Source organism: Brassica napus, chromosome A4 (genome assembly GCF_020379485.1).
Source record: "Brassica napus cultivar Da-Ae chromosome A4, Da-Ae, whole genome shotgun sequence".
Classification (NCBI taxonomy): domain Eukaryota; kingdom Viridiplantae; phylum Streptophyta; class Magnoliopsida; order Brassicales; family Brassicaceae; genus Brassica; species Brassica napus.
The window spans coordinates 6,241,681-6,254,685 of NC_063437.1; the positions used below are offsets into that span (position 1 = coordinate 6,241,681).

The following is a 13,005-nucleotide window of genomic DNA, read 5'->3' on the forward strand; positions in this document are numbered from 1 at the left end:
TATTGACAATTTATTACAATGATCTTTTACTTTTGGTTTATTTTGTATTTGAAGTTTAATTTATTATTCACATTAGACATTTAAATATTTATAAATTTTGTGTCTTGATTTTTTTAGATGTCATAACTCTTACCTTGTTCGAGACAATTTTAAATAGTCTAAACTATTTTTTGATATTTTGTATGTCAAATGAAAATAAAAAAAATAAAAACTAAAGTTAAGTATTTTCTAAATGTTCTTAAACATAAAATATAAACATATCCAAACTATTATTCTATGTTTTAAAAAACATTTCAAAAATATTAAACTTTAGTTTCTATATTTTTATTTACATAGCTGAAATATTATTATATAATAAAATTAATTAATTTATTAACCCGCAGTTCACCCGATCCAGTGATCCAGCAACCCGGTAAGTCGTCTGGTTCAGTGTCCGTGTCGGATTTAAAAACATTGGTTCCACCTCTCGCATGTGAATAAAGAGTGAATGTCGATTGATACTTCCTTAGACAAGCATTAACGTCCTACATTCACAGTTATCAATATTCTAAATTTAGGGTTCTAGTTAATTACTATAGAACATAATCAATAAGATCAATTCTGTTGAAGAATCCTAATAATTCACCCTTACAGTTCTATGTTATCGATAATTCATCTAAACCCTAATCTAACAAAGTAATTACTCCGACATGATCAAGCAAAACATAACAATAGTCTGAATAGAATACATAAATAGAATAAGGTAAAAAAAATAGAGTTTTGATACAAAATTTCTGAAGGAGTTCTTGATCTTTTCTCCAAAAGGTACTAATTAAAGCCCTAAGTAAATATTGTGTAAGGGGGTTTGTGATGGTGTGTGGTTGTTTGTGATGGTGTGTTTTGCCTAAAACAATGGCAAACACTACAAATACTAGGTATAAAGTAGCATTCTAGTAATATGTGGATCTTCTCAGCTTGAGCCGGTCTTGAAACAAGTCGGGCCCATCTACTTGCATTGGTGTCGAGCAACACTAAGGTTGCAGCGTTGATCGACATTTCTTCTAAATCTCGGCTCTGGCTTTGATTTGTTGAACAGATATGAGTTTCCTTATCCATAAACTCCATAATCTTCACATTCTCTATAACATGTTTGGACCTGACAAAGCTCAGAATAGACTCCACACATAACATAATGACTCTAAAAAGGACTAATACAATAGCTAAAACTGGTAAATTCCATAGTATATCAAGCTTCACGTATCACTTTAATATGATTGTGCAGCCTTTTACCATTTTGATATGGCCACCTGAACATTTAAACTCGCAACCTTTTCTCTCCAGAGTTCCCAATGATATCAATTTCCTAGCTATCTCAGGCATATACCTTACCTCGTGTAAAACAAAAGTCGTACCATCTGGATTTCTGAACTAACTGAAACAATCCCTTTGATCTCAGTATGATTGTTATTTTCCATTTTGACCTTACCTGAACGCCGTTTCTGAAACTGAATAAACACATCTCTTCGAGAAGTCATGTGGAATGAGCAACCCGTGTCTACCACTCATTCCTCTTTGTCATTCTGCTCCACTGACATGTTGTCCACTGAAGCTATTAACCTAACTAGATCATGTGCATCATCTCTTACCATTGATGACTCCGATTTGTGCTGAATTTGAACCTTTCCCTTGTTCCTTTCTAGCCATTTATAACATTGTTTCTTGAAATGACATTCCTTCAAGGATATCCATCATATCTTATTTCTTTGTGTTGACTTGGAGCGAGACTTGTTGAACTTTCCTTTTCCTGGTGGCCAGTTCCTTGTCTCTGAATTATCCGTAACTCTGATACAAAATCCATAGATTCTTCTTCTTCAGAATAAAACCCAAAACACAATGGGTTTGTGATTCTGCTTTGTGATTATGTTTTGTGTTTCAGGCTTTCAAAAACCTCCAGATTCTTCTTCTTCTTCTTCTCTTACACAGTGAGTTTGTGATTATGTTTTGTGATGTGTCTATTAGAGATTTTACGGATGATGTAAATCTTTTGTTTGTTGACTATTATAAACCCTTCCTCACGATTTTGAAATGTTATATAAGAGACTATTAATATAATCAGCCCTCCTCTGTATACTGAACATGTTATCTTTGTTTAGTTGATTGGATTTAGGATATGTTTTCACTCAATGAAAACAGAGGAGAAGAGACACAAGTTCACAAACTCTAGACCTTTTGAAAGTAAACCCCGAGAGTTGATATTTTAAACAGATATTGTGTTGCTTTGTTCTAATTATGTATATTACAGAAATTGCTGGAGTTTTCAAAGGCTTATAAACAATTAGGATCCAACACGTTCTAATCACTTGTCAAGAATCTTTAATACACTATCCCGCGGGGATTTGTCATTGGACTTCTTTGGATTCATCCAATAGAAACATTCAGGTCATGAGTTCGTATAAAAGCTCGAAATCTCTAAACGAGTTCATCTAAGAAGGATACAACAACTCTGCAGCTTCTTAAAAGTAAACATGAACTAAAGCTCTAGAAGTTGTGGTCTCGGTTGAAGATAGAGAGCAAGATGAGAGTGCAGGGACTCAGACAAAACAGTCAAGAGCAAATGAAACAAAAGATTTATACACTGAAATCAAAAGAGAATCAACTTAAAAGCTTGTGCTACTGATGAAGCTGAAGCATTGTCAAAATCTTAGAAGGTTTATAACTCATTCTTTCATTATTTGTCTATCCACAAACGACAAATTCACAAACTTATGTCCACTGCTTGCGTATCCACAACTCGTCTATTCACATAATGTTTGTCCATGTTTATCTATCTACTTTTTTGTCCATTGTAACTTGTAAAAGTTCTCCATCTCTTTTTGTTCATGGTTTTTTCATCGATCCATGTTCACATATTCTTGTTTATGTATTATCCGCACATGTCAATGTTTTGTTCGCTCAAATTTTTTGTATCCATGTCCACACATTTAGTCATAATGATTAGGGAAAGAAAAACAATTAAAAGCTTTGTTCGGCAGAATTTAATCTCCAATCTCTTAAACAAGATTCATCCACAAGACATTTGTTGCTAAGCTTCCTCAGCTACGAACACATACAATTTTGTGTTAGTTTTTTAGTTTTTCACCTTTTTCATCCATTCATGTCCACTCTTTTTTGTTACATATTTTCTGTACATGTCAAAAAATTTCACATCCAAATTTTTAATAGAAAATATTACATAATAGATCACTTTTACACATTTTAATTACACCATGGGACATTTTCAACTCCACACACACTTTTCTCTTCTTCCAACCCATTTTTCTCTTTTTCCAACCCATGAAAACCCGATGTTACCTTTTTGTTATTATGAAAGCCCAACCTATTAAATTAAAATCTAACTAATCGGCCGATTCATACATCAACAAAGGGCTCCAGTCCCGATCAGTACATGAACTCGTACCCTGTGCTAAAATATACACCAACATTTAATATATTTAGATTTCATACATGAACAACAAAATTTAGGTCTATTCATACTTTGACCGTGATTCCGTTAGTCAAACGCTGCTTACGTGGAGTTAACGGATTGCTTACATGTCAATTAAACAATAATATGTGGTGCCTATGTTTAAAATAATGAGAGTATATATAATATATAGTTAATGTAAATAACAACAATCACTATCAGCGTGGCCTAGTGGTTGTGTCACGGGTTTCAATCAAGTTGATCCGGGTTCGAATCTTGTCTGGCTCTATTTTTTAACATTTCTTTAAAGAATGGTATTTTCGTAACTATATCATCTTCTTCTTCTGAAAGTCATTAGGGTTTTCTGCAACTACACAGCGCAGACGGTCAAAGTATGAATAGACCTAAATTTTGTTGTTCATGTATGAAATTTGAATATATTAAATGTTGGTGTATGTTTTAGCACAAGGTACGAGTGCATGTACTGATCAGGACCGGGACCTTCTATTAATGTATGAATCTGCCGATTTCCCGTTTATTTTACCTTTAGAGTTTTTAACTTTTCAAGACACTATTCTCTTTCTCTATCTCTTTCCTTATAGCTTTTTTTTTTCCTTTTTGCCATGGTTTTGGAAACTCAGTCCATCTATAGAAGATGGCAGAGCAGAAGAAGTTGTGCGTTAGATTCATCGATTGCGTTGACGGAGAGTAAACGATATTGTTGATGTAGAGGTGTTATGTGACGGTGGCTCCGACAATTTTGGCGGTTTCTCTGTGGCCGGAGATGGTGATATCGATTCTTCCTTTCCAAACGTCTTCAGCCGTTCACACGCCTTTAGAGCCTCTGTGTGTGGGTATTTAGGCATCAGATCTTGTATCATTAGACAAAAAGACATGTGCTTTCATCTCTGGCGTTTCCTCTGCTGTTTTCCGCTGTCTCCACAACCATTCTCCGCCGTCTCTGTCACCGCACCGCTGTCTCCACCAACATTCTGTAGCATCTCTGCCACAATTCTAACGTGCGTCCTCTGGTTTGTCCAGAGTCAGAACTCAAATCGTATCCATCACAACGAAGAAATGGTTAGATTATGATGTTTACAAGTTTGGTCTAGATAAAGATATTTATTATAATTTCTTCCGCAAAACTTCTGTAACAGAGAGTGTGTTTCTTGTTTATGCAGAAAATGAGAATTTATGCCTCTACGAATTTCCAAGTGAGACATGTGAGGTTAGTCTTTTGGGTTGAAGTTCCTTTTGGCAAACATAAAAGATGTCCACAAAGCTTCTGTTATTTTTCGAGAGAGTAGTTAGTAGGGAGTGTGATTATTGTTGCAGAGAGACTAGCGAGTAGTGAATTTGGTTATTGTACATCGTTTACTTTGTATATGTGGACACCAACAAAAACTTCGTGCACACTGATGATGGTATGGTCATATATACATATCAATTTTTTTTTGAAAACTTGGTGTCCTTTTTTCATGTCATTATGACTCTCCCTTGTTTGAATCAAGTGAGTAGTGAATTTGGGTTATTGTACATCGTTTATAGCGTACATGTGGTCACCAACAATAACATCGTGTACACTGATGATTACATGGTCGTATGTACATATCAATTTTTTTTGAAAACTTGGTGTTGTTTTTTTCATGTCATTATGAGTCTCGTTTGTTTCAAGTGAGTAGTGAATTTGGGTTATTGTACATAGTTTACAGCGTACATGTGGACACCAACAAAAACTTCGTGTACACTGATATGGTTGTATGTACATTTCAATTTTTTTTTTTGAAAACTTGGTGTCTTTCTTCATGTCATTATGAGTCTCCCTTGTTTGAATCAAAATTGTGATTTTTCAACTAGTAAAAAGATTCTGATCTCGCCTCTTTGAAGAAGTCCCAGGTTTTATGTTCTTACATGGAACAAACTAATCACTAGTTTTTCATTAATCATAAATGAGTCCCACATCCTCAACTCGATGTTCATTTTGGTTGATTATTTCTTTTAGATTGGTCTATTCATAAAATAGGAAGTCTTTGCAACAAAAAAAATATGTGCACACCCAAAATTATATACTTTGTACATGTGTACATCGACAAAACATTGTACACATTAAAGCTTGTACACATGTACAAACATATAACAATATCAATGTAAGCAACACAAAATCGTTATAGTATCAAGTTTATTTACTTATAACCAGTAAACTTTATACTCCTTGTACACATTCTGACATTATATAAGAAACCATATATAATTTTAAAAAATAAAAATGAAATGTTTGCGTAGACTAGTGGTAAAAAGGCTTTTCTTCTGACTCTCTCGCCCTAGGTTCGATCTGCGGTTTTGCTCATTATAGCTTAATTTCTTTGGAGAGTGGCAATTTTGTAATTATGTCATCATCTTCATATTAGGGCTTCCCATGATTTCTGCAACTATCTCAGAGCCTCCATAGATTTTTTTCATGCAATTTTTTTTTTTTTTGGTGTTCTACCTCCAAACCTTACACATATTGCATACATTTCGATTAAAGCCAACACATAAGAAAAAACAAAATTTTTCATAATTCCTGAGTTTTAACCAGTTACAATCAAAACTCCATGGCTCTTCTCTGCCAAACATTTACCCTATCCCCTGATTTTCTGGTCACGACACACCCGGTGTTTGAACAGGGTATTAAGCACTTCCTGATTTTACCATTGCTTAAACCGGCTAGCCCAGCCGGATTTTGGTCGAAAAACTTAGAAACTTTTGGTCAAAAACAAAATTTATGGGTCAAATTAAATTACAAAGTGTTTGGCATTGCTTTGGTTTTAAAATTTAAATACTTTAAAAAATAAAAGAATTAACTGAACAAAATAAAAAAACACAGTTTGTTTCAATTAGAGGGATAATGTTGTAAAACAACAACAATAAAATACCTTAGTAGTGACAAGTGTCTCAAACTGTGATAAAAACTCATAAAGGGTCTTGAAATGAAAAATACTCGTTTCAATATCTTTACATTCTTATATAATTGTTAAAATATATAAAATATATATATATATGAAACTTAAAATGTAGAAGATAAAAAGTTATAGCTTATTATATCAAAATTATTTATTTAGATACTTTAATATTTGAAAATAATCACATAAATAAATAGGGGGAGAATTGATAATAGTAATATTAAAAGATTCAAATAATCCTAGCCCAACGATCTACTTTTACTAACCACATCTAACAACTCAAAAAAGCCTTTTTTTCCTATAAACCTACCGTAATAATTCCTCAACACATAAAGCAAACTAACTTCTGACTACCGTGAATGTGCCTGCAAGAAGTGTCTTCGGCTGTTAAAAAACTCCAAAACGTGTCTTAAAGAGAAAATCACTCATAATACTTTACTTGAAGTATTTTTTTTTTAAATGCTACAGGTATCCAGAACAGTAAACGTTAGACAACATAGAACGGTAACATTCTTAAACTCACATAGCTGACCAAAGCACACTTTTAGTTTTGAGTAGGGCTTGTGACAGGCAAGGGCGGCGCTGATAATGTTTCAAATGCATTGTAGGCTTGTAGCAGTAACGGCAATACCATAAGTTAACCATTAAGAATCTAAAAAATATTGGAAGCCTAGTAAAGGTTTACAAGGGTAAAAAAAAGCAGCTAAAGACACAGAGAAGAGTCACCATAAGACTGAAACCAGAATTGTACTGATTGATTAAACACATGTCTCAATTGTGTTTCCATCAAACTATAGCAGCAAGAACATGCACGAATGCAAAAGAGTTGGGGACTTTAAGCACCGCTTCAGACCACTCGACGGTCCCGGAAATCTCTTCACTACTACACCTTTCCAGGGCAATCACCGCACACCAAATAGTCCTTCCCTGACAATTGCTAGAACGATCATGCCTGTCCCATAAAACCACCATCTTTCCACCATAATCCGCCAAGTGAACTTGACAAGAAGTGTTAAAACCCAAAAGACACTTAGGCACACTTTCCAAACCCGTTACGAATCTCCAATCTCCAACCTTCTCGTCAAACCATTTTAACTTTCTGTTGTCAAAACAGTAAGACACGTCATCAATCAGGCAAAAAGAAGATGAACGCCGTGTCGTTCCATTATCATCCTCTGATTGCCATTCTTTAGATCCACACGTAAATGACACAGTCGTCCAGTTTTGAGTATTTGGATCGAAAACCTCTACCCACTTGGATGAATTCACGTCTTTAAGCTCCAGACCTCCTTTAACAAGTATCTTTCCATCAATGACATTAGCTGATGGAAACGACCTACCCACCTGCATGTTTGGAGCCTGGCGCCACGAGTTAGACCGGCAGTCCAGAACCGAGACACTAGAGGAAGGCACGCCATTGATGAGTCCGCCTATTTCGTAGATATCAGAACCAACAGCGACTGAACTCGACCGAAGAGAAGTAACATGGGGAGATGTGACTGGAACCAAAAGATAGTCACTAAGCTTCTTATTCCTAGCTAGGGTTCGGTTCGGTCTCCGGCTGAGAGTAAACCATCTAGGGTTAGAGTCAGGAGAGCGCTGTAAGCAAACATAGAGACAGCTCTCTGTGCGGTTTAAAAGGGAACGGGTCGTGTAAAGATCCGGCGAAGCAATGAGAGATCGGTAGCTTTTGCAAACGAGGGAGAGAGTCGGGTAGTACAATCTCGAGAGGCGTCCGATGCAGTTCAATAGCAAATCATGGGGAAGTGACAAGTTTGCGGTCGATAGCGGGAACAACGGCGATGAATTAAGCAACTTCTTATTCCTTTTCTTTTTATGGGACGACATTGAAGCCAACAAACAAGAGCTTTCGACCTGCAACGAATGTATCTTTAGGGATTAGCGATTTTGATCTGACTATTCACTTTTAAAACTGAAAAGGATTCCATAAATAGCACCATAACTCAATCGTGGGCTTAATTGAAAAATATTTTTCTAATCTTAATTAAATAGTATAAAAATCATCAATAAATGGAAAATGAACAAAAATTAAATAATTATTCCATATAACGGATATTTATTTTCTTATATTTCTTATTTCGAAAGAAAATTTCTGAATAGCTACGATTCATAAGATAATTAATTAAATAGACAACTACTTTTAATTTACTGTATGAAACTTTTAGAACATCTCCAATCCATTGTTATTTTTGTCTCTATAATAGTATTTAGAGGCAAAATGGTTCCAATTCAATTGTTATATCTTCCTCTAAAATAGAGATTGCTATTTTTTCCTCTATTTATGGAGGAAGAAATAGCAATCTCTATTTTTTACTCTATATTTTGAATTTTGCTATTATAGGAGAACACATTAAAATAAATTTTATCTCTATTATAGAAATTTTCTATTTTAGAGGTAAAAATAACAAAATACATGGGAGATGATCTTAAAAGCCTTCATTGCCTCTACTAGTAGTTATGCGCATAAACTGACATACTTCTGTACTAAAGACCCAGCTACTAATCCTACTATATAAAAGAAGCTAATTTGAAGGATTTCTAGACATGACACATCATCAAAAATATTCAGAACCAATCAAAGTTACACATCAGCACACTAACGTGAGTTTCATGAAAAATATTTCGCTGTCTGCGTCAAACCCTTGAAATTCTTCTCACCTGCTATGAAAACTGGCACAGTTACGAAACTCGACATCATTCATTTTTGTCATTAACATTCTATTTAACATCATCTCCCCCACTCTTTCCACGATTTCTCATTCAATATATCATCTCCCTTCTTCCAGACGGTGAATCTGGAGTTATAAATATGTAATTTTCTTCCTGTAAAAATCAGCATTTTCTTTTTCTCAGTCATTAGTGATTAGTTTGTACATGTTCTTAAAGAGAGGCTTCGATGGTTGATGAGAGCAGAACAGGTCTGTGTCTTTTGTTTTGATTTTTGTATCAGATATTAAAGATCGTAACTTTTGAGCTCACCTTACTTCAACTTTGCATTTACGTTGATGTTGGTTAAAAAAAAACTTAATTCACGGTTCTGGGTCGTTCTTTCTTTAATTATATGAAGAGGATTTTAATCTACTTTTCACTTTATTTGAGTTTAGATTGTGGATGGAATCACTTTGTTGTAAAGTATATGGTATAAGTTGATTCGATGTGGGTTGTAGAGCTACGATATTCTTAGTGTTCTGTCATGATTAAATCTTCTGTCTTTCTCTGATTGTTATCGGTGAAAGTTACACAATCTTTTGGCTTTATAGATTCTGATTCATGTGTAAGAAAGTTTCTTAGTACATTAAAAAACGTTTACACTTTTCTTATCATGAAAAAACAAAAACTTTATTACTTGGATTGTTTTTTGTTTGTTTCTGTGATAATTGTACTTGCTTTGTGAGATCAAGGTGGTTATACAATTACAGGTATTTGATCTTAAGAAGTGAAACCCATTGTACGGTACAGTTTGGCGTTTTGCAGCGAAACGAGATGAATGTGCAAGAGAGTGCAGAGAAAGGATGCAGTTTATGATGAGTAATATATATGCATATTTAACTTTTAGCGTATGGGAATTAGATTTTTCAAGTTAGTGGCAATGATGATGATGATAGATGGCAGGTGGTGATGATTCAGTTGGTTGGGTTCCTGGTTGTCTCGATACAACTTGGCTCTACAAATTCTTCAATCCAAATTGTATCAAGAAACATCAAGATTCTAGCAGAGACGAGCCAGGTTTTGATTTGTCTACACTTAATTGATATGTAGAAAACTTCCTGCACAATAATTTGTAGTTTTTGTTTCTCTGATTGAAGTGGTTTTTAATATCTCCATTTGTTTAAAGTGCAGTAAGATTTTTTCGTTGGTAGCTTCGTTCTTTGCTGCAGTGTATGTAACAAAAACGAAAGCATATTTTCCCCAAAAAAAAAAATAGAATTCAGCTCAAAGTTGTAATGTCTGCATCAGCAGAGGTGCTTCAAATGTATCTCGCATGGAGACAACAGGTCTGTGAGACATTCTGACCTCAGGTGATGGTGATAATAGGTGGCAGGTGGTTAGTGGCAATGATGATGATGAGGATAGGTGGCAGGTTGTGATGGTCAAGTTGGTTTGGTTCGTGGTTGTCTCGATGAGATACGCAAAGGATGACATGATGCTTTTGACATACACAACTTTGCTATGTAACTCTAAAATTCTTCAATCCAAATTATGATAAAAATATATGTTTTATACATGGATAATAACTTGATCGTAAAATAAGAAAACATGATGTTCAAAAAAAAAAGCAAACATAAAAAAGTATATCAGTAACAACACTAACTTTTATATTGTGTATCTAATTAAGATACTAACTCTATTACATTGAGTCAATTATTTCGTCTTTCGCAATATCTAAATCAAATTTAAGAAAAAAAAGTATAACAAAAAATCAAAGTAAATGTACAAGAGTAAAAAATAAATCATGATTTGTGTAGATTCAAAGTATATACATAACTGTTTGCAGTTTTGGTGATATATTCTTTAATTGTTTTGGTCTGGAATATAAACCTAACATATTGTTTTGTTCCATTTAATTATGTAAGTATACATGCTTTATGATGTTATGTTACTATGTGGAAACTGAGAATGAGATATTTAATTACATAGAAACATTCAATACATCACCACTGAAAAGATTAAATGATTTAGTTACTTCTTTAGGTTTTAGTCTTTGAAAAGACAAACAAATTTCAGAAAACATTTGTGCGCTGTTTGGTTTCTCGTAATTTCCATATTATTAATGATTACACTACAATTAAGTTATTTGATTAAATTATGTTTGGTTTACTCTAGCTTATTCAAAGTAAATTATTTGTTATGATAGGGTGTGAAATTCAAGTAAAATTCTATTAGAAATGTAATATCTTATTAATTTATAACACTATTTATAAAAATATTTTTAAATAGCATGAGTGACATTTCAATAAAAAAAATTTAAAAAAAATTCAGAAAACGCTAAAACAATTTACAAAACATAATTAGTAAAACACTAAAAATTAAGGAAAACTTCATTATAACTTGAATATCTAATATAAACTGAAAACATATATTTGAAAACATAATTTTTGTTACATAAAATATTCTAATTATCATTTATGAAATTATCGAAACTTTTTATATATTACTTTAAAAATATAAATATTTATAATTTTATCACATTACATTTGATTTTCGATTGATTTAGCTTGGAAGTGAATGTATTATTATCGCGAAAAAATAAATTATTGTAATAATATTAAAATCTGGTACTAGAAAAAAAAAATATTTGTTATTCTTGCTTTAGATTTTCTTAAATTTATCAAATTGCAATGGAAATAAAATAGAAAAATATTAATCAATGCATTTTTCTTAGTTTTTATTTAATAATTTTGTATCTAACAAAAAAAAATGTGAATGGTCTTTTCAACTCAAACCAGAAAAATTTAATAAAATTTACAATATATATGATTTTAGAAAAAAAATAGTTTAAAGTAAATTGTCAAATGTTTTATAAAATTAATACATATTTTAATATAAAATAGTTTTAATGTATACTCACCCGCCCGTAGGACGGGCCAACCCCTAGTTGTAATAATTAGCGGAGCTTTTCATTGTTCCTCGGACCAACTATATTCAGTCATTTTCCTCTTCAAATATTAAATTTTCAAAAATTATTCAGTTACCATCTTCTCTCTATCTCTTCGTTACTCAATCTGTCTTTCTTTAATATTCACTTTGTTTTCTACTTTTTGTATAGATCTGAGTCAAGAACTGAGTACACGGCCGGCGTTGAGATCTGAGCAAAAAACGGGTTAACGGGTTTCTATTTTCTCTCTTAAACCTTATTACAAATCTCAACTTCTTAAAAAGTAAAATAAAGACATGTGTTTTGATGGAATTTGCTTCTCCTCTTCAGATCCAAATGCATAAGTTATGTCTTTATCATCAAGAACACTTCTTGAATCAGACAGATACATACATGTTATCTGTAACCAAGTGGGTTTCAAAGAGATCAAAATCTCTTAGATGTATCAAAGACATCACAAGGTTCCATGGAAGCTTCTGGAGAGAGACAACAACATAGAGCTGAAGAAACGAGTGTATGTTTTGAGGTCTTTTCAGGTATAGGTACGTTTTTGAGTATTGTGGAGATCATAGAGCAATTTGGAGACTGAAGAGAAGCAAAACCAGTAGCTGTGCAAAAATACAGATGCCAAAGTCGATATTTGGAAGGAGTGTTGATCGACACCGATGTGTTTCGCGAGGCCGGCTCAAGTTTCCACCAATTGCACTTTTCACCCAAAAGTTTTTACTAATTATAAAAAGACCTCTGGACGTGTTTTAACTTATTTATTCTATATTTACACCCACTGTTTAGGCTAAGATTTTATTTATTCTTAGAGAGGTTTATGGAGATAAGATCATAAGACTCCTTCAGAGATTTGATTGGAATTCCAGTATTTCTTTGAAAATTTACACCTTAGGACACTTTTCCACTTTCTTTTAACACATTCAGACACTTCATGCTGGAAGCATACTTTCTTTGTGTCTATTGTCCCTTGTACCCCCAAACTACAACTTGCCTCATTT

The 13,005-nt window shown here is 33.3% G+C and overlaps 1 protein-coding gene and 1 long non-coding RNA gene across 2 annotated transcripts; one reads left to right on the forward strand and one right to left on the reverse strand.

Moving 5' to 3' along the window:
• The first annotated feature begins 319 nt into the window (after window positions 1-319).
• On the forward strand, window positions 320-4,903 carry LOC111209126. The gene is made up of 2 exons (XR_007338902.1): window positions 320-4,522; window positions 4,624-4,903. It is a non-coding gene; the product is annotated as an uncharacterized LOC111209126 (long non-coding RNA).
• Window positions 4,904-5,208: 305 nt separating this feature from the next.
• On the reverse strand, window positions 5,209-12,346 carry LOC106448182 (F-box/kelch-repeat protein At5g49000). The gene has a single exon (XM_048777313.1). It carries the CDS (start codon window positions 8,230-8,232, stop codon window positions 7,171-7,173), a length of 1,062 nt encoding a protein of 353 aa, XP_048633270.1. The 5' UTR covers window positions 8,233-12,346; the 3' UTR covers window positions 5,209-7,170.
• Between the last annotated feature and the right edge of the window lie 659 nt (window positions 12,347-13,005).

What these genes read in the sequence shown, in the direction of transcription:
- LOC106448182 (XM_048777313.1), bottom strand. Translation starts at nt 8,232, where the DNA reads ATGTCGTCCCATAAAAAGAAAAGGAATAAGAAGTTGCTTAATTCATCG.